The 26,846-nt window shown below is 50.6% G+C and overlaps 2 protein-coding genes across 14 annotated transcripts in view; one reads left to right on the top strand and one right to left on the bottom strand.

The window, feature by feature from the left end:
* Positions 1-3,052, top strand: part of Cux2 (cut like homeobox 2) — a 186,447-nt gene extending 183,395 nt beyond the window's left edge. For all 7 annotated transcript variants that reach the window (XM_029570566.1, XM_029570567.1, XM_029570568.1 and 4 more), the window contains one exon: positions 129-3,052. In XM_029570566.1, coding sequence (XP_029426426.1) covers positions 129-915 — 787 coding nt within the window. In that variant the 3' untranslated portion in view covers positions 916-3,052. The remainder of the gene's footprint in view (positions 1-128) is intronic.
* Positions 3,053-10,385: 7,333 nt separating this feature from the next.
* On the bottom strand, positions 10,386-16,381 carry Pheta1 (PH domain containing endocytic trafficking adaptor 1). 7 transcript variants are annotated; one of them, XM_029570615.1, is made up of 4 exons: positions 16,242-16,381; positions 15,029-15,187; positions 12,615-14,345; positions 10,386-12,528 (listed from the first exon to the last, which is right to left on the bottom strand). In XM_029570615.1, the coding sequence occupies exon 4, from the start codon at positions 12,512-12,514 to the stop codon at positions 11,786-11,788; it is 729 nt and encodes a 242-aa protein (XP_029426475.1). In that variant the 5' UTR covers positions 12,515-12,528; positions 12,615-14,345; positions 15,029-15,187; positions 16,242-16,381; the 3' UTR covers positions 10,386-11,785. The 7 variants fall into 7 exon arrangements, with proteins under 7 accessions (XP_029426475.1, XP_029426471.1, XP_029426474.1 ...); XM_029570611.1 differs by having other exon boundaries at positions 15,029-15,111; XM_029570614.1 differs by having other exon boundaries at positions 14,257-14,345; positions 15,029-15,111.
* Positions 16,382-26,846: the final 10,465 nt, after the last annotated feature.

Below are 26,846 nucleotides of genomic sequence, written 5' to 3'. Positions count from 1 at the left end.
GGGGAGGAGCCACTGTACACATGGGTGTCACCTAGGGCAGCGGGTGGGACACAAACGCTGTTCCCATGGACTGAGTCTGAGGTCAGCAGCCCCCATTGAGCCCAGGCTCACCTTTGTGTCTGCCACAGGTCCAGGATGCGCCGTGAAATGTTGGTGGAGGGAACGCAGGACGAACCAGACCTCGACCCAAGTGGGGGTCCCCATGTCCTAACACCAGCCCAGACCCACACAGACCCCACCCCACAGAGCCCTGACTCAGAGGCTGAGGACCAAAAGCCCCCTGTGAAAAGCCTGGAGCTGCAGGAGCCTAAGGAGAGTCCCATGCCCCCAAGTGTCCCTGACAGGGCACTGGTGAGGATCAAGCAAGAGGAGGATACAGAGGCAGAGGGGGGAAACCAGCCCCAGGACTTAGGGGGACCAGAGAGAGGGCAAGATGCACCCAAAGAGAAGAATCTCCACTTTCTGGGGAACAATGAACTTCCAGAGCTGGCCCCTGGGCCTCTGCTTCCAGGTGCACCCAGCCCAGACTGCCCCTCACTGCACAATCCCCAGGAGGAGGTGGGGGAGCCGCTTCACTCTGATCCTCTGAGTTTCAAGTCTGCCTCGGAGTCCTCACGCTGCAGCCTGGAGGAGCCACCAAACTCACCCTCTGCAGCCTCCTCACCAGGCCTCATGACATGTGTGTCACCTGTCCCCTCCTCCTCAGCCTCCATCTCCCCATCCCTTCCTGGTGCCCCACCTGCTAAAGTGCCGAGTGCCAGCCCCACTGCAGACACAGCTGGGGCTTTGCACCCCAGCACCAAGGTGAACCCCAACTTGCAGCGGCGGCATGAAAAAATGGCCAACTTGAACAGTATCATCTACCGACTGGAGAGGGCTGCCAACAGAGAGGAGGCTCTGGAGTGGGAGTTCTAAAACCAGGGCAAGAGGTGTGCCCCAGAGGCCTCCTTTTCTCTCTTTCCCAGATGGGGTGGGTCCAGAGAAGCAAGACTCAGCCATGCAGATGTGGACAGCCATGTTATGCCATTTACGTTTATTGTTGTAACCCTAGATCCCTGAAATCGAGTGTGAGCAGATGCCACCGCTTCTTGTTTTGGGCAACCCCTACCGTAGGAGGCATGGTAATCCTGCCCTTGTCCCCTCCCAGATCTTCTGTAGGAGGCAGGAGCAAATCGGCACCACATTCTCACCCAAAAACTCCTCTCTTTTAGAAAAATAAAGAAATATTTATAGACCTCTTTTAGCTATTTTAATAAAGGATCCTTTGGAATTTATTCCCAGCTGATGCCGTTTTGATATTACAGAGAGTTATAAAATCAGGATGCTGTCACGACTGTTTTGGAGTAGACACTGAAGCTGTGTCATTTTTGCCACAAGATGAGATTAAAAGAAGACAATTGTTTAAAGCCATCACAAAACACTCAAGACTGACCAAATTCAGAGAACGCTTGAACTGCCGTTTAATTTGTTTGTTCTTTCCCACTCCTGTCTGTGAGACACAGCACATTGCTACTGCCTTTCCAGAAACTGCTGAAAAGAGAAAGTCCAAAAGACTCTAAACAAAAGCCTCCATGCCATTGAGGATATGGTCCGTTCTGGCAGACTCTGCAGCCTCTTCTTCACAGGAGGCCCTGTTGCTGATGGGAATGTTACAGTGGTGTGGGCCAAGGCCCAGGCAGCCCACACAGGTTGTGGTGTGTTGTACAAAACATACGTCTCCACTCCCTGAATTTAGAAACCTGTGGGCCTCAGGTAGCCTTCCATCCTTACCATATAGAGACAGAAGGAGTTTCCAGAGCCTTTGAAGAGCTGGATGTGGGGCAGGTGCTCAGGGGTTGTGCTTATGCCAGAGTGACCCTTGTTTCCCAACCTCAATGGTGGCCACATCCAGGAAGGCCCCCCCACCATGTGAGCAAAGTGTTCCATTCCTGAGGAGATGTGGCCACCATCTTCCCTCCTTGTTTCTAGAAAGTGGAAGTGTTGGTTCTCCACAAGCTCTGAAGCTTAGCAACCAGACAAAAAACTAGAACCATCCAGTCGGAGCACTCAACTCCCTTTCCCACCATCTCTCAAGTTGACCTTGGTGCTGTCCCTATGAGGAATTCACAAGTTCATGGACCATGTGTGATAAGACCAAGGTCACCACAGCGTGTCCATTGTATCCAAGTCTCCCAGTCCATTCTCCTTCTAAGACTTGCTGGGGAACAAAGACATGACCCCTACTCAGGCACCCTTCCTTCAACACTCTCATTGTGAGAGATGCCTATTTGGATGGAACAGCTCCCCCTTTTCCAAACTGGGGAGGCCAAATTGGTGACAACCCCCCCCAAAGGACAATGAATATATGGCCATCCTTGGTGCCATTCTGTGCCAGAAGGAGAAACAGCTGACAGATGCAGTGAGCATTTGAAACTACACAGGCCAAAATAAATAAATAAATAAATAAATGGTGACCAGAAAGGGGCCAAGGACCCTTCCAGAAGTCCCAACTCTCATGCACCCAGCCAGCTGCAGTCTCCACAGCAGACAGTCAACATCAAACAGGCCCTGGAAAACTTCCTTTTTCCATACACAACCTCGGCTATGCATCGAAGTTTCCACTGTATACATTTTTATCCAGAGGAAGGTATTTTTATATTCTGACACAAGGACACCATGACTGGTTTGCAGAATAATACAATCTGGGACAAATGAAACATCGCCCCCACCCCGTTGCAGTCAGATACCTACAGGGAAGACCTGGCATGTTCCACCCTTGAAACCACAACGTGGCTGTGATCGAGGCCACACCAACACACTCCTTAAAGTTCACTTTGGCTTTAGTCTGACAGGATTTGAAACTGTGCCTGGCCTGAGCCTTAAAACATGAAAACCCTGCTGTGTTGAATGAAACCTACGGACCAGTGAACAACTCCATCCAGTTCACATCCTGCAACGGTTAAAAAACCTACAAAACTATTTCTATGAGAGATTGATGAACTTTGTTTAAAAATTTTAAAAAAAGGAACACCTTCTGTAAACAAGTCTCTAAATACAGAATTGTATAATTCTAGATGTTCCAATTCTTTGTCCTGGAGCTGGGTGTGAATAGGGAACAGAGCTGGCCCTCAGAAGTGTTGTACAAAACTGGGGAGGGGGTTGGTTTGGGGTTTTTGGAGGGGGGTAGGCCTTTTTTTGAGACAGGGTCTCCTTGTAGCCCCAGCTGTCCTGGAACCAGACCAGGCTGGCCTCGAATTCACAAAGATCCACCTGCCTCTGCCTCCCAAATGCTGGGATTAAAGGCGTGCGCCACCACACCCGGCTATGTTTTTTTGTTTTTGTTTTGACAGGATTTCACTATGCTGCCCTGGCTGGCTTGGAACTCCAAGATCTACTTGCCTCTGCACCTGAGTACTGGAACTAAATGTATTATTATTATTTATTATTATTATTTTATTATTTATTGGGGTAGAGCTATGCCACAGGTGTGCATGTGTAGGTCAGAGGACAATTTGTAGGAGTTGGTTTTCTCCTTCCAGCATATGGATTCCAGGGATTGAACTCAGGTCATCTGGCTTGGTGGCAAGCACATTTACCCACTGAACCAACTTGCTGACCCAAAAATTGTATTTTTTAAACTATTTTCATTTTGTTTTGCTTGTTTTTTGACACAGGGTATTGCTGTGTAGCCCAGGCCAGCTTAGAACTTGTGATTCCCCTGCCTCGGCCTCCTGAGTGCTGGGATTACAGGTGTTTAACAGTGTGCCTGGTAAAAACTGGTTATTTGGGGGGGTTTTACTTTGAGACAGAGTCTCATATGGCCCAGGCAGCCCTTGCTCACTATGTAATAGAGGATGACCTTGAACACTGGTCCTCTTGCCTCTAGCTCCCTAGTGCTGGGATTATAGGCATGCACCACCACACACAGCAAAATTCAAATATGGAGGCATGTCCCTTAAACATTGCATATACTAGTTCTGAAAATCCTACACTCTGACCACTCTAGGCCATGTTCTATTGTGACAACAGTTTGCCAAGGACAGGCCTCCCTTTCATGGTATCTGCCTGGGCACCATGGCATGTGGTTGACGATTAAGCTTTTGGGAAGGCAGAAGGCAGCCAGGAGCCCTTACACCCCAAAGAGCTAGAGTCTGGGTGGTTAGACTCACCTGAGACTAGGAGTTAATGCTACTGCTTGCTCACTCCTGTGGCCACAGGCCATGACCCTCAGCCAGTCTGTAAGTGGCGTAGAAAGAGAGTCATGCTAAGACAGCCTTGCTTGAGATCATATGCTGCCTTCTCCCAACTGCATGAGCCTCAGTCTACATCTGTGAAATGGGGCATTATAGCAGCCACTCAAGGTGCATTCTGAGGTGGCTTCCTGGGAGCCAGCACAGGGGATAGGGCATACCTGTCAGACAGGCCTGAATCAAGAGCTCGACCACATGACTGTCATCTGAAGTGGTGGCTTCAGATGAAGGGGTGGCTCCTTCAATCTGTGACTGGACATCTCGTACATTGGCAGTAGGAGGGGCCTAGGGGCCACTCATCCATGAGCCAGAGCCACATGCATCAGGACAGTCCATCCCCCAGTCAGGAAACCGTCCCACAACCTCTGGTTTCCACACGTCCTCTGTGGGGGACTCTTTCTGACTCATTACCCCCACAAAGCAGGAGAATTTACTCCAAGTCCAAAGCTTAGCTCCCTGGCAGCACAGGATGAGAGTAGGGAGGCAGGAGGTGGGGGAGGGTCCCATGAAGGGTGACCTTGCAGGCTGCCCCAGCATCTCTCACAGAGATTCATGGAGCTAGACTGCCTAGTTTTGACTCCATGCCCCACTTCTGAAAGTTGTGTGCCCTTGAGAAAAATGTCTCAACTTCTCTGTGCCCATTTCCCCAGCTGTAAAGTGGGGTGATCGTGAGAGCACCCTCTTCACCTAGTGGTTACACAGGGACTGGCCTTTCAGACCACAGGTCACCCACCGCTCTTGGGATGGTCAAGTTGGAGCAGTGGGACAAAGTGATATACTCTAGTTGTCCCAGCTACTTGAGAAGCTGAGGCAAGAGCATTGCTTAAGTCCAGGAGTTCAAGACCAGCCTGGGCAACATAGCAAGACCATCTCAAAAATAAAACTAGTCGAAAACCCCCATTCTATGGCCCTTAGGGAAGGTGGGTCAGGATGGGATTTGGTCAGTTCACAGAAATCACCCTTCTATGACACCTCAGTGTCACACTTCACAGAAGACACCCTTCACTTGACACTCTGCAGAAGCCAGTACCCTGTAGGCTCTGGGAGTTCCACTGTGGGTCGCCACCCTGCAGAAGTCAGTACCCTACAGGCTCTGGGAATTCCACTGTGGGTCGCCACCCTGCAGAAGTCAGTACCCTACAGGCTCTGGGAGTTCCACTGTGGGTCACCAGCTTTGGTGTTGACACCATGTCAGTCCTCATTTGCTCTGCAGTGGGAAAACACCAAAATGTGGAATTCTGAGCCAGGGAAAGGAAGATGGAGCAACTGGGGTGGACTGAGGGGGGTGTGTCTCAGAAGAGGTGTGTTTGGATGGGCACAGAGGAGAGCAGCAAGCCATGTTAGGGGCAGTTTGATATCTCTTCATCCAGCTAGTAAATATTTATTTAGTGACTACTGTGTGCTTAGGGCCTTGGTGGAGGGGCAGCACGAGTCAAGGGAGGGTGTCCAGAAGGGTATCTCCATGGCAACAAATGATGACAAGAAACAGAAGGGGATGCAAATCTGAGTGCAGAGGGCACCTCAGGAAAAAGGTGAGGTAGGGAAGAACCTGGAACAGTCCAGAGGAGTAACACCAGATGGGGGCATGAAGAACGACAGATTGGAACCTGGTTGAGAAGCACCTTGGGGCATGATGGGAATGTGTTTCTTCTGAGGGCACTAGGGAGCCACAGAAGGTGTGAGGCAGTAGGACTTGTGCGGTGGTTCCATGTACCTAGAAAGCTGGCCCTGAGGACAGTGTTTCAGCCCTTGATTCTCACCCACGCCCTCCCACCTTTGCTCTGGTTTAGCTCTTTCCATTCAGCCAATCTGAATGAACAAAATTTAGGTCCCAGGGCCCCGGGCCAGTCAGTCCTTTTAAAGCCCAGCTCTCTACAGTCTTGGCTATGGAAACTGGGTTGCTGTAACAGTACCTGGATGCTGAAGCCACCCCACCAAGCCCAAGCACAGTCAGGCTGGACAGAGGTGACCTTGACTAAGATGACTCATTGGGGAACTAGCCTGTGACCTTGCCATACAGCACCTGGGTTTTGAACCAAGCCTGGCCTGGGCTGGTTTCTCCTGCATCAGGAAACCTAGGGCCCCCTTGAGACAGTTTCCTTATCTGTGAGATGGCTGTGACCACAGCAATGTTTGTGTTAGCTGGCTACTGTTGCCAAATGAAGCTGCCCACCCTTAGGGGCTCATAGTCAGAGACACTTCTCTCCACTGTCCCAAGGCAGGAATTGGGCTGGTCACCTGGCTGGCTCTGAGACTGAGGGTCCAGCTGTTTCCCAGATGGAGCCCTGGTACAGTCACCGGCTGGCATCAGCTGTGGTGCCTGGCTCCCAGCACTCTCCAGGTGACCTCTCTAGGTGGTCCTCCCCTGGTGGCAGCCCCAGGTGACCTCTCTGGATGTCCCTCTCCAGGGCTGCTGCAGTGCCCTCCTCCCTGAACAGCTGACCCCAAAGTAGCAAAGCAGGCCCAGAAACAGAAACTGCTTTTCTTTAAGGTTGCAGAGGGGTCGCCAGCCCTGCTAGAGGGGATAGTTGCCCCTGTATGGCCCTCAGGCCTGGGATGTGGGTGGCACCAGAACTGCCAGGCAAGGCTCTGGAAGCACTCAGCCAGCAGACTGCTGCAACCTGTCTTCACCATCCTGAGGCTAGTTGTCTCTCTTGCTGAAGTCACAGATATCCAAGAATGGCCTACTCCTGGTCCATGAAGCCAGCTCAAGGTACCCAAGCAGCCTCATGCATGGCAGGCCTGTGCTCCCTCCATTCACTCACCCTCGTCCTTCAGGCGAAACCTATGGCATAGCTGCTCAGCCATGCACGTCCACTGTCCCCTGGTGGACAGGAATTCTCCCACCCCCCCATGTGGCTGAGGTAAGTAGCACTGCTGTGAACATTATGCACCTTTGTCATTTTTTCCATAGTGGCCACCTGCTGGACCAGAGGCAACCTCACTGGGCATTTAACTGGTGTCTGTTTGTTGACTCAGTGTGGGATATCTTCTCTGGAAAATTGTCTATTTGAGGGTCTCTTTTTTTTTTTTTTTTTTTTTTTTTTTGGTTTTTTTGGGACAGGGTCTCCCTGTAGCCCCAGCTGTCCTGGAACTCACTATGTAGACCAGGCTGGCCTTGAACTCACAGAGATCTGCCTGCCTCTGCCTCCCGAGTGCTGGGATTAAAGGCGCGTGCCACCACGCCTAGCTACTGAGAGTCTCTTGTAAGCTAGGCTGGACTTGAACTATGTGACTCAGGCTAGCCTTGAACTCTTGATCCTCCTGCCCCCACTTTCCATGTGCCAGGATGACTGGAATGAGCCACCATGCCCACGTCTCCTTTTTGGTTGGCTTTTCGTTTGTTTTGCAATGCTAGAGATTGAGCACAGGGAGTGTACAAACAATGCACACCTTTTATCACTGAGCCAGAGCCTCAGCCTCTTCCCAGTTTTTTAACTGGCTGGCTTCATTACTGTTGAGTTTTGGAACTGTCAGTATTCTGTGCAGGTATCCCTCTCCACATGACATTTTACAAGTGTTGTTTCGCAAATATCATCAGAAAATGCAGAACCAACAGGAGTCAGTTTGTCATGGGGTGTTGGGGGGGGGGATTGTACACCTTTAATCCTAGCACTCCAGAAGCAGAAGCTCACTCTGTGAGTTCCAGGCCAGCTGGGGCTACAGAAGACCCTGTCTCAACCAAAATTCTTTGTGTGCATGTGGGTGGGTGTGGGTGTGTTTTCTGAGGACAACTTGGAAGAACTGTTCCTTCCACCATGTAAGTCCTAGGGATCGAACTCAGGTCAGCAGCCTTAGCAGCAAGCTCCTTTACCCACCAAGCCATCTTGCCAACCTATTAGTTTTTAATTGTGTGTGTGTATGTGTGTGGTGAATTCACACCTGTGTGTGCTAGTGCACCTACCCATACACACGTGTGCAGAGGCTAGAGAAAGTTTCAGGAGTCCTGCTTGATCGCTCTTCACCTCATTTCCTTGAGACAGGGTCTCTCACTGAATCTGGAGCTAGGTTGGCAGCCAACAAGCCTCACATCCTCCCCTACAGTGCCAGGATTACAAGCACACACGGCCATATCCAGCTTTTAAGTGGATTCTGGGGATTCAAACTCAGGTCCTCATGTTTACACAGTAAGTTCTCTTACCCACTGAGCCATCTCCCCAACCCCTATTTTATGTTTATTATATGAAAGTTAATCCAACTTGGAGCCAAGATTTTAGAAGGCAGAGCAGGGCCTTTTTCAAACTTGTGCATTGGCTATGGTGAGGTCAGGTAAGAAAGGGCGGGGAAGGGTGGGGAGTAGACAGTTGAGCCACTAGGAGCAGGGACAAAACTGCCCCGTTGAAGCACATGCAAGACACAGGGCCACCAGAGGACAGGGCCTTTTCCAGTGTGGTCGCCTAGCAGCAGAGAGCAGATGGTAGTTTCTAGGGGCAGACTGAGAGGCGGTCGTCCCTCTGTGCCTTCAGGAAATTCAGTTAAGCCAACGCCACTTTGCAAAGTATCACCCAGGGCCACCTTCCTCACAGTCACTCCTGACACTCTAGCTTACCTACTAGGAGCCTCTGGCTACATAAAGGAGAATAATTATGACCTCAATAACATGACTAGAGGTAGAACAGGTTCCTGGGTTCCTGGATGCAGCAGTTCAAGGCCACTTCCAAGTGTGGGACAGACGGGATGGAGCATTTTCCTGAGTGGCCTACTTCATGAATACAAAATGACTGCCACAGCTACAGCTATCAAAGGCATAACTCCCCACCAGAGAAAAATGAAGTTTTTATTGTATCTCATTATAGGAGCAAGACATTTCACTCCCATCTCATTGGCCAAAATTGGGTCACAGAGCCATTCTCCAACAGCTGACATTTAGCCAATCCCTCCAAGTCAAATCACCTCAGTGTAACTTATTGAACTGGACTTATCATCTGGGATGGGCAGGTGTTGGGGAGCCAGTCATGATCTCTGGTCCATGTGTCCCATCTCCAGTGGCTTCTTAGAATAGTCCCTCTGACCATAGTGTCCCCTTTTACATCTTGGCCCTACACAGCTCCCCTAACATTAACAGGTGGACGAATGGGCATGTCAGTATTAACCAACTTTGCCCTGAATCATCCTGCTGTTCTCCAAGAAAACATTCTGGTTAAGGGCACACCTCTGACCTTCCCTCTTGGAGCAGTCTCCCCTACTGCTTCCCTCATCCTGTGCCCAACAGGGGCTGTAGTCACCAGTGCCCTGACTCAGCCTGTAAGGGAGCCATTTCCCCAGTCCCCATCCTGTGCGCCCACAAGGGAGGAACAACTCAGGGTGTACTGGAGGCTCATGAGCACACAATCAGTCCCCTGACCCAAGTGCACGAGGTTCACCAGCTGAAGTTTACCGTAAAGCCAAATCTCCCTGAAGGTGCCTAATTTTCCCAGGCTGCCAAGGAGGAACTGTGTTATGGGCTCTGTGTTTGGAAGACCCAGGGCCTCAGCCACCACACTGGGCCACCTTGGGCCTACCCCTCCACTTCTGTGAAGCCTCTGTTATCCCAATGAAATGGGAGAGCAGACCCAGAGGGTGGGCACCACTCCCCACCAAGCCAGGCCTTACAGTAGACATTACCAATCTTCTATCACAAGTGCTTGCCCTCTACTTGCTGGGTGCCAGGATTCTCTGCACTCAATCCTTAGCCCCTGCTATTAACAGGTCAGTGAGAAGGGCCACAATTTTTTTTTTTTTTTTTGATACAGGGTCTATGTAGCTCAGGCTGGCCTGCCTCAGCCTCCTGAGTGTTGGGATGCCAGGCTAAAAGCCATTCCTAACCTCGGTCAGGCTAACATCCATCCTGACCCTTAGAATATTGGGCCAGCTTGCTTGTCAAATCTTTCTTCAAGCTCTGTTACCCCCACGTTCCTCCTGAGGGTACTACTGCCTGGCCACAGGATCAAGGCTGTCACTCCAGTTCTGATTTTCCAGCTATGTGGCAAACATCTTTGAGCCTTCATTTCCTTCCTTAGAAGACAGAGCCAGTATCTTCTCTAAAAGGTGCTGGGGCTTCCTGGCTGGGCATCAGCCAGGAGGGATCATGCAGCCAGTGACCCCTTCTAGGACCTGCTCTGGGTCCTGCCAGGTATATCAATCAAGGGTTATATAGGGAGAAAAGATACAAGCAGCCATGACTTGACCAACTTTTATTTGGGCCCTTGTACCCTGCCCGCAAGCTGACATCTCTCTTAGCCTGAGTCAACTGGAACTGAACCCCATCTTGTGCTTTAGGAGAAGGGGGCATCTACACCACTGCCGCCAAGGATGAGGTCTCTGTACCTTTTGAGTTTGTAAACCCATCCCAGACCAGCATCTCTACCTTGGCCCTCCTGCTGGGCCCCACCAGGAGGGACAGGGATGGACCAAGTCCCCAGAGGCACCTGTGAAGACAGCAGGGCTAAAGAACAAAGAGGTAAGGACCCAATCAGCTGCCATAGGCCGGCACCTGTGTGTCTCCTGCGAGGATCCAGCTCCCTGGGGACGGTGCCGTCCAAGCCTGGGGCCAGAGCACCATCCCCTCCCTGCCAGCCAACAGTAACAAAAGTGCTTGGGGCGAGGGGGACAAGGCAGAGAAAAGAAAAACCTGAGTACCCTATGTACCTCAAAATCAAACCTAGAGCCAAGCGGGCCCCTGAGCCAGCAGGGAGCCAAAGGCCCTGGCATCAGAAGCCTTATGGGTCCCCAGCCCAGGGTCTCCCAGGGCAGAAAGGAGTGGCCTGGAGAAGCAGATGTTGGAGTGACAGTGTCCCCATGTCCTCAGGGTGGAGCACTGAAGACTGTAAACATGACCCAGGTATGGCAGGATATCCTGCACAACTCTGGGAGAGAAACTGCACTGTGGTGAGGAGTGGAGCCAGCAGGGGACTGTCCCCAGAGGACACCCATTGTAGCCCTTCAGAGAGATTCTACTGCACCTGGGCCCTTCCCCAAAGGTGATAACCCAGCCCTGGGCTTCTGTCTCCTCCCTGTGAACCCAGCTGGGCCAAGCCCAAGGCTGGGGGGGTCAGGTGACTCCCAGAGGCCCCGCCCCAGCCCAAGGAAACAGCAAAGGTATGAGGCCCAGCTGCCTGCCAAGGCCTGGGCAAAGTCCTGTCTCCACCCGCTCCATGCCAGGAGCCTTGGGGCCATGGTCAGCTCACACTATGCCTTCCAAAGGGTTCGTCAACCTGCTGCTTCAGCAGTAGCCCAAGCCTCAACTACTGGGTCCAGACCTCAGACCCTTGTGAGGCCCCAGCACCTGGTGGACCCTGGGCCCATAGGACTGTGGCCAGCTCCAGGCCTCTGAGGGTTGCATGGACCTCTAAGGTCACTCAGGCTGCCCAGGGCCAGAGTTTTCTAGAAACCAGCCCAGAGGGCTTTGAGGAGTATTATTAGGTCTTGAGCCTTCAGCATTGGGTACCACAGACTCCAGAGGAGGGCCTTGTGAGTCACATAGTCCTACCTCCCCTGGGAACCTGGTGCTCTCAGAACTTCAGTCCAGGCCTCTCTGGGCCTTCTGCACTGGACTTCCCTCACTGTCACCAAGCCTCTCAAGGCTGGGCCTGAGTCCCACCAGAACCAGAGGGCTGACAGGAGACCTCCAGGTTGGCAGGGCCAGAATGGCCACCATGGGCCCCATGCCACTGGCTCCTGAGGGCCTGCACCTCCTGTCCGTAGTGGTCATGCAACCTCGCGAAGGACAAGGCCGAGGGCCCGTTGGGTGTTGAGGCCCGGCGTCGAGGTGGCAGCGGGGGGCGCTTGGGGGCTGTGGCTGGCTGCTCAGGCAGCGCACTCCACACTGCCCGGCCATTCTCCTTGGGCCGCAGGTTCGGAGCCAGGCTTGGGTTCGAGGTCAAGGATGTAATCAAGGCCGAGGTGGGGCTCCCCTCCCGCATGGCGGCCAGCTGCTGCTCCAGCTCCCGCACCACCAGGCGTAAGTAGTGGAAGCTGGCCCGTGACAGCGCCTTCACCCAGCCCTCCAGGGCTGCCTGGCTGTCCGCAGCCAGCACATAGGGCCGCGACCGGACGCCTGCGAAGCGCACTGCGAAGGCGAAGTCCTGGCGCGCATCCACCAGCTCCACCGTGCACCCCTCCAGCATGATGACGCCCAGCGGCTCGCGGCTGGCCTCATCCTCGAAGTAGAAGAGCATGTTGCCGCGCAGCACGTACCAGCGCCGGTGCGAGCCGGCCCGGCCGCCATGCTTGTATAGGAAGCCTGCATTGTCCACTGGTGCATCGCACGTCGCGTAGAAGGCCAGGCTGCGCTCATTCAGCTTCATGGCGCCCACCGTGCCTGTCCACACCACAGCCTGGTTACTCCCCTGGCCACCGATTCCGGGGTCCCCAGCAGCCCCCCCTCCCCCAGTACACCTCCCCTACCCGAGCGAAGAGGCTGCGGTGGAAGCAGCTGCCTGGTCTCACTTGGCTGCCCTTGACTCCAGAAACAATGGTGAGTTCCTCCTGCTCACCAGACTCTGAGCCCAGGTTAGCTCAGCCCAGGTTAGCTCAGCTCACCAGACACTAAGCACACCTCAGTTCAGCCTAGCAACAGACCTTGGGTGGCAGGGGCTGGCATCATTCTCACTTGACAGATGGGGAACCAGCACAGACAGGTCAGCCACTAACTAGCCCAGGTCACAAAGCAAGCTGAGCAGAACCTTTTTTCTGAAGGACAAGACCAGTGGGCACTGTTGGTCCCTATAAGGTCCCAGCTCTGTGTAATTCAGCCTTGGTTTGCCAGTCCATAAAACAGAAATGAGTACAATCTATGTCAGCCTCACAGGCATTCATCACTTCATTCATCACACATTAAGCACCTAGGGTATACCCAGCACTACTGCACTACAAACAGCAATAAGCCAGAGGGAGACTGGAGCATACTCCATGGTAACAGGTGAAATTTGGAGGTAGATAACATTAGCTGCCATACGGGAAAGATAGAAGACAGCAAATGGGAGTCACAAGTGTTGAGATCAGGAAGAGTATCTGACATGGTCATGGGAAGCCAAGCTGAGAGGGAGGCAGAGATCTGGGGTTGGTTAAGGGAACTGTGAGGAAGGGCATAGCAGGCAAGGGGAATAGTGAGTGCTCCAGGGAGGGGGGAACAGGGGAGGCCTGGGGAGTAAGATACAGTCAGAGGAATGAAGTGACTGTGAGGAAATAAACTAGAAAAAGTAAGGGCCGAGCCAGGTGTGGTGGCACACACCTTTAATCCCAGCACTTGGGAGGCAGAGGCAGGAGGATCTTTGTGAGTTCAAGCCCAGCCTGGTCTACACAGTGAGTTTCAGGACAGCTGGAGCTACAGGGAGACCCTGTCTCAAAAAAGACAAAAAATAATAAATAATAAATAAATAAATAAATAGCCGAAGGCTCAGTCCAGACTGACAGGCAGGAAGGCACAGTGCATACTGGCGCTCATTCACAGAGCACAGAACACTCTAACTCCCATCTACTACCCAAAGACTACATGTTGGGGCCAAGCAGGACTTATGGGGAGGTGGCACATGGGTTCCCAGTGTGGCCATGCCTTCCCTGAGACATCTCTGCCACATGAAAAGGACCTGCACCCGTGCTCTCTTGCCACAGCTTGACCCTATGTAAATTGTAGCTACAATTTTTAAGAAGCGAAGTATGTAAAGTGCCTGGAATACAGTAGGCACTCAGTGTTTGCTCCCCTTCCTGGGTGGTGCCTTACTTGAGGCCTGGAGGAATGAGGTCTGGGTGATGGCTCTTTGGGGCCCAGCTGGGCCACCTGACCCAGGGTGGAGGGAGAAACTGCTACCAAGCTAATGCTTATTTTCTGGATTCTTCATGCCTTTCATATCACAGTCAGGGACAGCTTCCAGCTGAGTTAGAAGCTAGGACCAACTTATCCAACAGAGCAGTGGGTCTCAGCCCCTGAAGGCTCAGAGTATTTAGTCCCCACCCTGCCTCCTTGTACTGTGTGACTGAGTATGCAGGCTGTCTCTCTCTGAGCCTGTTTCTGTCTCTCTCTGAGCCTGTTTCTCTCCCCAGCTCCCACCCTGCTCACTGGTTCACACGTCAGCTCTGCAGTGTCCAGGCTGGGTCACCCCAGGCACAATTATTCTCTCTGGAGCTCTGTTTCTGCATCTGTAAAATGGGATCACAGTGGTAATGAAGTCAGGGGCATGACAATGAGATGAGAATACCAGGAGCCAGGCTCCTTGCAGGGGTGGCTGTTAGCATTCTTCTAGGCCACCCCCTAGTCTGTCTAGTCTCAGCAAATGGCCCTTGGGTCTCTCTCACCCCCACATCTAATCACTAAGGCCAGGTAATGCCCCAACATCGTCTAATCAATAGCTAGTTAACTCTTAGGTTCCTGTCTGTTGGACAGTAACCTCTCCAGCTGTCACCTGCCTCTACCCTTGCCCTTCCCTGTCCCAGCAACTCACAGTAAGATCCAAGCTCCCCAGGCCCACCTCTGGCCCCACAGAGGGACTCTATTCAAATGAAGTCCTATCACACCCCTCACTCCCAGCCTGCATCACTCCCCACTTGCCAATATAAACCCCAATTCTCCCCATGACCTCCAAGTTCCTTTCTAGGCCTCTGTCCCCTTTGCTCACAGGGCCTCAGCCACCCTGGCCTCCTTTCTGTCCTCAAATGCACCAGGCATTTTCCTACCTTAGGACCTTAGCCCTAGCTGTTCTCTGTGCCTGGAGTGCCCTTCCCTGACCACAACATGGATTTCTCAGCTTTACCACCTCCTGGGGACAGTCCCCCAACCATAAAAGACTGCCTAGCCACTCTCCTGCACCCCAACAGGAAGTTACCTGAGTCATTTGTGCCTGCTCCAGGAAGGCAGGGTTTTTCTGTCTGGATTCAAGTGCCAGGCGTGTAGCAGGTCCGCAGGAGCCTGTTGGACAGAGCCAGTGCTAGCTCACCTTGGTCAACCACAAGGCAAGGGGGTCTGTTCTCCATCCCACATCCACCTATGGGGAAATTGAGGCTCTGGGCAAACAGCCCAGGTCAGGCACTAACTTTGGAGTCCCTACACACAACTATGACTGACAGAGCAGTCATCGGCCACCTTCCCCCAACTGCCCAAGTGTGCCACCCTGGTCCAAGGTCAGCAGACAGGAGATCCAGCTAAGCCCCTGCCTGCCTGCTACATCCAGCTCAGGTAGGAAAGAGGCCAGAAAGCAGCAGAGCCCAGCTCCAGCCTAGCCTGGATGGAGCACCTGCTCCCCACTTATCTGGGCATGCAGCTCTCCAACAAGTTCAGAGTCCACTTGTGGGCACCAAGCTCCTGATTGAACAGGCTTGCAGCCAGGCAGAGCTCTGAGGGGCCCAGGCATGGTGCTCCAGGGCCAGAGTCTTGCCTCAGCCAGTCCAGGGTGAAAGTTCTTGGACCAATCACCTCTACTTTACAGGCCTCCCTCTGCTCATCCAGACTGGGCTTCGAGGAAAATTTGATGAGCTAAGACAAGGAAAACCCATGGCAAACTAAGGGAAGAACATTCCAAGGTAGCTCAGGCTACCTTAAGAAGCAGAGCCTGAGGAAGGGGATTGCCAGGAATTTGAGGCCAGCCTGACCTACACAGCTAGACCCTGTCTTTTAAAAAATGGTAGATGGCGACATGGCTGGGTAAGGGAAGGGCACCTGCCATCAAGCCTGAGCTGGATCTCCAGGGTTCACAAGGTGTAAGGAGAGAACCGACTACAGCAAGTTGTCCTCTGACAAACAATTAAACAAACACACACGTAAACAATTAAGCCCATAAATATACAAAACCACAGTAGGCAATTAGCCCACCGTCAGCAGAGTCACCGCTGACCCTTGAGGCTCTGGGGAAACTGAGGCAGGGCACCGCGGCACCCGCTTCATGGAAGGAAGACCCAGGTGTCGCCCAGCGGCAGCCGTCACAACCCCGTGTCCTCCCTGGTGGCTCGCGGCGGTGCGGCCCGGCGGCTCTGGAGGCCGCAGGCGGGTCCCAGCTCGATGGCCGTCACTGATCCGGGCCCGGCCCGCCCGGCCCGCCTTACCTCGCTGCAGGGGCTCGCACTGGGGCCGCTCCTGGGCCCACGCTGACCGCGGTGCTTTGTCTCCCGCGGGCCCGCGAGGGACAGAGGAGGCGCGGCGGCCAGTGTCTAAAACCCACGGACGCCCCTTATACCCTGCGCGGCCCGCCCACTCCGGGCCCGCCCTCCCATTGGCCAGTCTCTGCTCAGCCCGCCTCCCGATTCGCCACGCCCCTACAAGGGCCCGCCTGGAAACCACTCTTAAAGGGACCGTGCTGCAGTTAAGAGTCCTAGGGCTCTGTCCCAAAACACAGGAGGATTTCAACCAAGGAAAAATTAGTGCCACTTCAAAAGTTAAGGGCCCGGAGCTGAAAATGGCTCAATGGATAAAGGCGCTTGCTGCCAAGCCTAAGAACCTAAGTTCAAGCCCCAGGGCGTACATGGTGACAGGTTCTAGAGAACTTACTCCCACAGTTTGTCCCCTAACCTCCATGGCACACCCATGACCACATACACAAAGAAATGTGGGCTGGAGAGTTGGCTAAGTCGGACTGCTCTTGCCGCGAACTTAGGTTCAGTTTCCAGCACCCACATGGCAGCTAACAATGGTCATAACTCTGGTTCCAGAGGACCTGACGCCCTCTTCTGAATTATGTGGGCATTGCATGTAACTGGTGCATTTGCATGCATGCAGGCAAAACACTCATACACATAAAAAATAAATTGGGGTTGGAGAGATGGCTCAGCGGTTAAGAGCATTGGCTTCTCTTCCAGAGGACCTGGGTTTGATTCCCAGGACCTACATGATGGCTAAGAACTGTCCATAATCCGACACCCTCTTCTAACCTCCATGGGCATTGCATGAGATGGGTGCATTTACATATACTCATACACGTAAAATAAAATATTTTTAATAAAATATTAAATATAAATATTAAAATAAATTTTTAAATTTTTTGAAAGTTAAACACAGGCCATAGATTGGCCTGGGAAAAGCACTGGGGCCCTAGGAAGGCCAGGGAAGTCTGAGACTTGGTGTCCCAGCCCTACTCTGGCTACAGTTATCAAGCTGGGTAAATGGACCATCCAGCTCAACTTAAAAACAAAAACTCTAATTTATGAAAATCTGTTATGTATTGGAAAAACAAAGTTCAATAAAAGATGTTTCAAGACAAAGTCAATACAGGTCTGTTACAGGATACCCAGACATCTGATCCCTTAGCCCAGGTGAAGCGAGAAAAGTTAGAGAGGTGGGCAGAGTTGGAATCCCACTGAGCCACTAGATGGCTGTGTAACCTTAGAGCAATAGCTTTGCTTCTCTAGGCTTCCAAGTCTTGGTCTGTAAAATAAAGACAAGCAAAATACATATAAAGTATATGACTCAACAGCAGGTACTGTCAGTAAGTAGGAATTGCTGGGTTTTACTTTTTTTTTCTTCCCAAAATAAGACAGTTCCACTTCCCTGAATCCTTTACTTCCTGTTCCTTCTGTCTCCTCCTCACTTCCTATACTTTTGTATCCCTGTCCAGTCCTAGCCTGAGGACAAGAGCAAAACAGGACAGACCAGAATCCCTGCGTCATTCCACAACAACTCACTATCACATATTGTGTGCCGCCAGCTGTGCCTGACCTAGACAAAAATAGTCAGGAGACGACCAACAAACAAACTGAGTTATAGAACCACTTGTTTTGAGGAGGAGGTTAGGCAATGGGGTGGACTGGGAGTGCCACTTTGAGAAAGACTTTCAGGACAGGCACTAAGGAGCAGAGACCTAAAGGAATTCAGGAGGGAGCCATGCGGATACCTGCAGGAAAGGTGTCCCGGGTGAAGGGAATAGCAAGTACAAAGGCTCAAAGTGGGGCACAAGCTATGTGAGCAAATGAAGGAAGACTAAGAAATTAAGGCCAAAGATTTTTTGCAGGGCCACATTGCACGGGACCTTGTGAACCATGGGAAATATTTTTGCTTTTAAGCAAGTATGGTGGTGCACGCTTATAATCCCAACACTTGGGAGGCAGAAGCAAGAGGATAGTTTGAGTTCAGCCTGGTCTATATAGTAAGTTCCACATCAACTGAAGATACATAGCAAGATACTATCTCCAAAAAATTAATTAATTTAACTTTTTTTTCAGGGATGAAGAGGTGGCTCAGTGGTTAAGAGAACATCCTGCTCTTGCAGAGGACCTGAGTTCAGTTCCAGCATGCACATTGTACAGCTCACTACCACCTACAATTCAGCTCCAGGAGATCCAATGGCCTCTCCTGGCCCCCGCAGGCATGTATGTGCATGAGCACTCCTGTGTGCACATGCATACACACACACACACACACACACACACTTTAACATAAAATAAATGCTTAAAAATATGTTTTTTTCTAGCCAGGTATGGTGGCACACAAATTTAATCCCAGCAGCACTTGGAAAACAGAGGCAGATGAATCCCTGTGAGTTCAAGGCCAGCCTGGTCTACATAGTGAGTTCCAGGTCAGTTGGGCTACAGGGAGACCCTGTCTCAAAAAGATAAAAAGAAAAAAAAATTTCTAGGCCAGGCATGAAGGTACGCACCTTTAATCCCAGCATTTGGGAGGCAGAAGCAGGTGGATCTCTGTAAGATCGAGGCCAGCCTGGTCTACTTAGTAAGTTCCAGGCCATCTGGGGCTACAGTGAAACCCTGTCTCAAAAAACTAAAAAGAAAAAAAAAAATTTTTTTTTGTTACTTTGAGAGGACTAGGAAACCATGGAGGGTTTGGTTTTGTTTTGTCGAAACAAGGTCTTACTATGTAGCCCCAGCTGGCCTAGAACTCAATATATAGAACAAGCTAGCCTTGAACCCATAGAGATCGGCCTGCCTCTGCTTCCCAAGTGCTGGGATTAAAGTTGTGACCCACCACACTTGGCCCATGGAGAGTTCTGAACGGAGATATAATCTTTAGGGAACCATAAGAAACAAAGGAAGGGTAGGAGGCCCCAGCAAGAGCCACTGCAGTGGTCTAGTGATTGTGGCTTGAAGCAGAGTGGGACAGTGGAGTACAGAGGACTGGGTAAATCTGAATATACATACACATAAAAATAAATCAAAAAATGAAATTTTTTGGTCTTTTTGAGACAGGGCTTCCCTGTAGCCCCAGCTGTCCTGGAACTATGTAGACCAGGCTGGCCTTGAACTCACAGAGATCCGCCTACCTCTGCCTCCAAAGTGCTGGGATGAAAGGCGTGCTCCACCACACTTGGCCATGAATATGTTTTTAAGATGTATGCAAGATTTGCTGATGGCTTGTATATGGGGAATGAGAAACTCAGAAAAGAAGTCAAGAATGACTCCAAACCTTGGGGCCTAAATAATGGAAAAACAGGAAAGCTTGGGAGGGGAAAAACCAGAGTAGTCTTTATCAAACAGAGCAAGTAGAAATCCCTATGTGAAAAAATAAACCCAGGTTGGCACCTCACACCAAAGACAAAGGATAGTACAAAAGGGATGCTAGAATTCAGCATGAAAGCAACACTGGGAAACTCTTAGGGGCCTGGAGGAGTCTCTGCTAGAAAGGGCTCAGCATGCAGGAGGCCCTGGTTCAGATCCGTGAGTGGATGTCCTAGTTTGTTTCTTCATTGATGTCACAAAACACTCTGACCAATACCAACTTGGGGAGGAAAGGGTTTATCTTACATCTCCCAGGTCACAGTTCTTCAGGGAGCCCAAGGTAGGAATTCAGGGCAGGAACCTGGAGGCAGGAGCTGGAGCACAGGCCATGGAAGAACACTTACTGGCTTGCTCCCCTGGCCCCTGCTCAGCCTGCTTTTTTATGCAACACAGGCCCACCTGCCCAGGGGTGGCACCACCCACAGTGGACTGGGCCCTCCCACATCACTCAACAATCAAGAAGATGCCCCACAAACATGGCCACAGGTCAGTCCAATAAAGGAAATTCCCCAATTGAGGCTCCCTCCACCCAGGTGTGTCAAGTTGACACTAAAGCTATCCAGCACAGTGGGGGAAGTTCCAATCTTCCAGAAGAAGGGAAGGAGGGGGGAGGAGAATGGGAAGAGGAAAGAGAAAGAAAGAGAAAGGGAGGGGGAAGGGGAGGGGAAGGGAAAGGGGACTGGGGATAAGAGAGGGGAGGGGAAGGGGAGGGAATAGGGAAGGGGAGGAGCCAGGCAAGGCAAGGGAAGGGGAAAGGAAAGAAAGGGGTTGGAGAGGACTCAGCAATTTAGAGCACTGGCTGGTCTTGCAGAGGACTCGGGTTCCATTCCCTATACCCACATGACGGCTCATGATCAACCATAATTCCAGTTCCAATGCCCTCTTCAGCTCTCTACGGGCACTGCATGCACATGCTGCATTTATATACAGGCAGGCAACCAAACACTCATGCATGTAAAATGTGATTTAAAAAATTTAAGACAAGTGACATTCATGAGGGAAAAAAATATTTTTCAAAGCGAAAAATTCAACAATATTGGCTGTGTTTATAATGTTGTAAAACCACCACCTCTGTTTAGGTCCAAAACAGGTTTGTTTTTGTTTTGAAACAGGGTCTTGCTATGTAGCAGAGGCTAGAGTCAATCGAACTCACTCTTCTCCTGCCTCCACTGCCCAAGTGCTGCTAAAACTCCAGATGCACACCACTGTGCCCAGCTCCACATTTCTATTACCTCAGAAAGAGAGCCAGGACTGGGGATGTAACTCAGTAATTCAGCGGTAAAGTACCTGCTTAGCATGTCTGAGGCCCTAGGTTTGAGTCCTAGTATTATAAAAAGGAAGGAAGGGAAGGAGGGAAGGAGGGAGGGAGGGAAGGAAAAGAAAGAAAGAAAGAGAGAGAGAGAGAGAGAGAGAGAGGGAGGGAGGGAGGTAGGAAGGAAGGAAGGGAAAAAGAGGCCCTGTCTGTCTCCATCCCCCAACCCTAGCAAACCCCAGACGTGTTCTGTCCCCTCAGGTTTACCCATTCTGCCTATTCCGCATAATTGGAATTGCAGAATCCATGGACATTCATTCCTGATGTATTTCACCGGTCGGGGCTCAAGGCCAGTCCACACTGTAGCCTGATTTGACACCTCCATCCTTTTCTTGGCTGAGTAATATCCCATTGTCAGCACACACTGCATTTTGCTTATCTGCCCATCCACTGAGGGGCCTTAGGCAGTGTCCACCTTTGAGCTACCATGAGTAACAGGGTACCTTTGTGGCTGGGAACCCAAGACAAGTAGAAGTGACTGTGAGTCAAAGGCTGGAAAGGGGAATTGGGAGCCATAACTGGGCCGCAGCAATGGTCATGGTTCTGCCTCCAAACCATGTCCCGAATCCAGCACATCCCCATCTCCGCTGCTACTTCCCCATCCTAGGCACAGTCATCCCTCACCAGGGTGGCAGCAGTAGTGTCCTTTCAGCTCTCCTGGGCTCTAGGTACCCATTCTCCACTGAGCAGCCTGAAGGCTCTTCTTGAAACTTATGTCAAATCAAGTCCTGGGACTCTTGCTCAAAATCTTTCCATGACTCCCCACTGCCTTAGGAGCAAGTCCAGACTTCTCCCCATGAGCCACAAAGCCACATATCCTGGCACTGGCTTCCTCATGCATTGTCCCTGCCCCTGCCTGAGCTACCTACCCTCCCTCTGTTCTCAGAATGCACTGTGCTCCAGACCTCTTCCTGTCTGCTACCCATCCCAGAAGAATTCTCCCCACATCCTCTGATACCTGGCTACCCCTCCTGGTCCTTGAAGACTTCATGAGACACCGCCTCTTCAGGGAAGCAGGTGACCCCTACCCTTCCTTCTTGTTGAATTCAGTGCCTTTTTTCTTCCAATCTTTCATTCAGTCAGTAGTACTTATGAGTAGTACTTATGAGCGTTGTCCCAGGCACTCGGGATGCAGGGTAAAAAACACAATGACAATGCCAGTGTAGTGGTGCATGCTTTTGATCCCAGCACTCAGGAAGCAGAGGCAGGTAAATCTTTGTGAAATAAAGGCCAGCTTGATCTACATAATGAGTTTCAGGGCAGCCAGGGTGATATAGTGAGACCATGTCTCAAAACAAAAACAAAATAAAAATAGAAACCCACAAAGATGGGCCATTGAGCTTGCTTAGGGGGTAAAAGCACTTGCCACCAAGATTGACAGTTGAGTGACCCCCAGAACCCACATAGGAAAAGGAGAGAACCCACTCCTGAAAGTTACCCTCTGACCTCCATATATGTGCTGTGGCATGCACATGCCCATGCCCCACAGTGATGGGACTGAGTAGATAGCTCGGTCAGTACATGCTATGCTAGCATGAGGACCTGGGTTCAGATCCCTAGTACCCACATACAAAGCCAGGTACAGAGGCACAGAGATTGGAACCTATAATCCACATGCTGGAAAGCCCCTACCCTACTCCCGTTTTAGCTTGTATAGTCTTCCTCAGAAGCTGCCCCACCCTGGGAGGGATCAATCCAGCTACCCCTAAGAAGGAAATAAAATTGTCCTCCACTACCTACAAACTGGCCCAGGCCACACTTGACCTTAGGCAAATCACTTTACTTTTCTGTGCCTTGGCTTTTTCATCTATAAAACTATGAGACCAGGGAAAATAGGGCTAGGGATGGAGCCCAGTTGGTAGAGTGCCTGCCTAACATGTAGGAAGCCTTGGGTTGCATTCCTAGCACTGCATAAAGCAGGTATAAGGCTTGGAATCCTTGCTCTAGAAAGAGTAGGAGGATCAGGAGCTCAAGGTCTGCATAGTGTAAGATAACCAGGGATTCATGAGCTCCTGCCTTAAAATAAACAAAGAAGGGGCTGGAGAGATGATTCAGTGATTAGTAGTGCTTCCTGCTCTTAGAAAGGACCCAAGTTCAGTTTCCAGCACCAGTCAGGCAGCCCACAACCACCTGTTAATCCAGCTCCAGAGGATTCTATGACCTCTTCTGGCCTCCACAGGCATTGCACATATGTGACATACACTCACACACACAGACATGCATACACATGAATAAAAATTAAATAATATTTTTAAATTTTTATTTTTCTTTTAAAAAAATTTTTAATGTGTATGCACGTATTGCCTGCATGTAGGTAATTCCACCCATGTCGTGCAATACCTGTGGAGGTCAGAAGAGGCTGTCAGATCCCCTGGGACTGGAGTTATGGACAGTTGTTAGCTGCCATGTGGGTGCTGGGATTCAAACCTGGGTCTTCTGCAAGAACAGCCAGTGTTCTTAAACACTGAGCCATCTCTCCAGGCCCCAAATCAAACAAATTTTAATTTGGGTATGGTAATTCACACCTATAATCCCAGCACTCAGGAAGCTGAGGTGGGAAGGTCAGGAGTTCAAAATCAGCCTGGCCTGCTTGAAACTGTCTCAACAAAACACAGGAGCTGGAGATATGGCTCAGCAGTTAAGAGCACTGGCTACTCTTGCAGAGGAAGGACCCAGGTTCAATTCTCAGCACCCACAGGGCAACTGACAACCATCCATAACTCCAGTTCCAAGGAAATCAATGCCCTCTTCTGATTTCTGTGGGCATTGCATGACACAGATGTACTTACACACATGCAGGCAATACATTCATACATGTAAAATTCAAACAATAAATAAAATAAAAAAGAAACAGCCAGGAGTGGTGGCACATGCCTTTAATCCCAGCACTCAGGAGGCAGAGGCAGACAGATCTCTGTGAGTTCAAGGCCAGCTTGGTCTACATAGTGAGTTCCAGGACAGCTGGGGCTACAGGGACACCCTGCCTCGAAAAGACCAAAAAAAAAAAAGAAACAAAAAAACACAAAAAAATTCATTTAAGATGGGTGCATAGTACATCATAGTACATTCCTAAAATCCCAGCACTCAGGAGGCTAAACCAGAAGAATAGTTTGAAAGCCAGCCTGGGTATTATAAAACCATGTTTCAAGAAAAACTGGTTTGGGATGAATGTGGTAGCTCACACCTTTAAGACCAGCCTGTCTACACAGCAAGTTCCAGGCCAATCAGGGCTATATAACAAGATCTTGTCCCCAAAACAACAATAAGACCAGGTGTGGTGATGCATATCTTTAATCCCAGCACTCAGGAGGCAGAGGCAGGTGGATCTCTGTGAAATCAAGGCCAGCCTGGTCTCAATACATAGTAAGTTCCAGGTTAGCTGGAACTACAGGAAGACCCTGTTTCAAAAAACAAAATTAAAAAAAATAGGTTTTGCTTTAATTTTAATTTCTTTTTTGCATGTGTGTATGTGTGTATGAATGTGTAGACATGTGTGTATGTCAGTGCACATGCATGTGGAGGTCAGAGGTCAATCTTAGATAGTAGCTTCTCAATTATACTACCTTTTAAAAAAATATTTTATTTTTGTTTTAGGTAAGAATGTTTTGCCTACATGTATGCACTGTGTACACCATGTGTGTGCAGTGTCTGAGGAGGCTAGAAGAGGATGCTGAATCCTCTGGAACTGGAATTACAGTTGTAAAATACCATGTGGGTGATGGGAACCCAACCTGGATCTTCTGCAAGAGCAGCAAGTACTCCTAACCACTGAGTCACCTCTCCAACCCCTCTACCTTTTTTTTAATAATTATTTTATTTACTTATTATTTATTTATTTATTTATTTATTTATTTATTGGTCTTTTTGAGACAGGGTTTCCCTGTAGCCCAGCTGGCCTGGAACTTACTTTGTAGACCAGGCTGGCCTCAAACTCACAGAGATCTGCCTGCCTCTGCTTCCCGAGTGCTGGGATTAAAGGCATGCGCCACCATGCCCGGCCTTATTTATTTATTTTTAATTAATTTTTTTTTTTTTTTGAGACAGAATCACTGAACCTGGAGCTCCTCATTTTGGGTAGACTGGCCAGTGAGCTTCAGGGATCCTCCTGTCTCTGCCTTCTCAGATTTGGGTGCTGGGGATCCAAACTAAGCTCTTCATGATGGGGTGGGAAGCACTGAACCAACTGAGCCTCCTCACTCCTAATTATGACAACTTTTAAAAGCTTAGGTGCTTGGGTACTAGACTTGGGTTCAACCCCAGCTCTGAATCCCAATAGCTATATGAACCCAGGCAAGTCCTTTTCCCTCTCTGAGCCTCAGCTTCCCCATCTAGAAGTAGAGGAAGACTCCATGAGTCCATCTAAGTGGTCACTCTGTTGACATACTACAAGGGCACTCACTGATGGTCTTCATCCCATCATACCTGTGTTCTTTGCTATTGTACTGGGTCCCTACAATATGATACACAGTAGCTCAGCAGAGGTCAAACTGAGCAGCCATGTGTCCCCTGTGGGGCCCAGCTCCTCCTGGCTGCCTGTCCCCTGGTGACCCATACCTGCAACCCCAGGACCGTCTCAGGTGTGACATGCTCAGAGGGGATACTGGGCTGAGAGCTGTGATCCAGTGACTAAATATTTCACATGTGCCCAGTTTGTGCTAGACAGTAATGATGGATTGATTCATACTCATGTGGCTCAAAACTCTGCTTTCACGTGTGGCTGGATCAGGGTGCACAGTCACTGTTATTAGAATTCAGTGTCTCTCTGTCCCTCCTAACTAGTAAGGTAAAGTCGTTTCCCATCAGACTGTCCAGCCAGGCCTGAAAGTAAATCTCACTGGTGCTGTAGTTTTACTTGTTCCTCCCCAAGCCTGTCACTGGAATGGGGGCAGACCAGTCAGCCCCAGGAATGGGCTTGAACTGAAACTATGGAAAACCAGATGTTGCCACAACCCATGTCTACCTCTTTTGAGAGGCCTGTTCATGGTGAATGGGGCCCAGTTTGAGGAAAACACACGTCTCCCTCCCTGCTGCATGTCTACCCCAACCCCACCCCTGTCACTCACTTCCCTCCTCTTCTCTGCCTTGCGGTTCCTGTTGCCTCAGAGAGGTGGTGACTTGCCCAGGTGGTGACTTTGGCCAGAGCCTGGGCATTCACAGCAAGTGAATGAAGCAGAACCCCAGGTGCTCCCAGAGCCACTTTAGCTGGTTTGGAGGGAGGGGCAGCCTGTGCTCTGGGACTGTCCCCAGCCTCTGACATGGTGAGTGGGTAGGGAAAGTGCTCCCCAGTCTCCTAAAGCCCATCCTCAAGTCTAGAGGGTATCTGGGGAAAGAGCAACGGTAGGTCCCACACCCTTCCACTCCTCCCTGAGCCCATGAAAGCTAAGCAGGTACTCCATCACTGAGCCACACCCCCACACCCTGGCCCTTAAGTTTTTTCTCCCACAATTTTTGTTTTTTCGGTGGAGGGTGTTGAGACAGGGTCTCCCTGTAGCTCCAGCTGGCGTGGAACTCACTATATAGACCAGGGTAGCCTTGATCTTACAGATATCTGCCTGCTTCTGCCTACTGAGGCTTAGAGTACTTACAGAACTGAAGCTGTCTTCACAAGTCTTGGCTATAGGGTAACCAGCTTCCAACATTATGAATCACTTGTCACTGTACTGCTTTGTTTCTGCAGGGCAGAGGATGAACCCAGGACCTCACACAAAGTAAGCACTGCACCATCGAGTTGCACCCCTAGGCTTCAAAATATTGTAGGATATCCACACAGTAGAACATTACTCAGCCATCAAAAGTAACAGAGCATGACACATTACAACAACATGGATGACCCTGAAGTGAAAGCAGGCGGACACACAGACCACATGTAACTTTGTGCACGGGAAGGACTCCGAGAA

The sequence above is a fragment of the Nannospalax galili genome, unplaced genomic scaffold (genome assembly GCF_000622305.1).
Source record: "Nannospalax galili isolate Female #2095 unplaced genomic scaffold, S.galili_v1.0 scaffold120, whole genome shotgun sequence".
NCBI classification, from domain to species: Eukaryota; Metazoa; Chordata; class Mammalia; order Rodentia; family Spalacidae; genus Nannospalax; species Nannospalax galili.
This window is presented reverse-complemented; position numbering and strand designations above follow the sequence as displayed.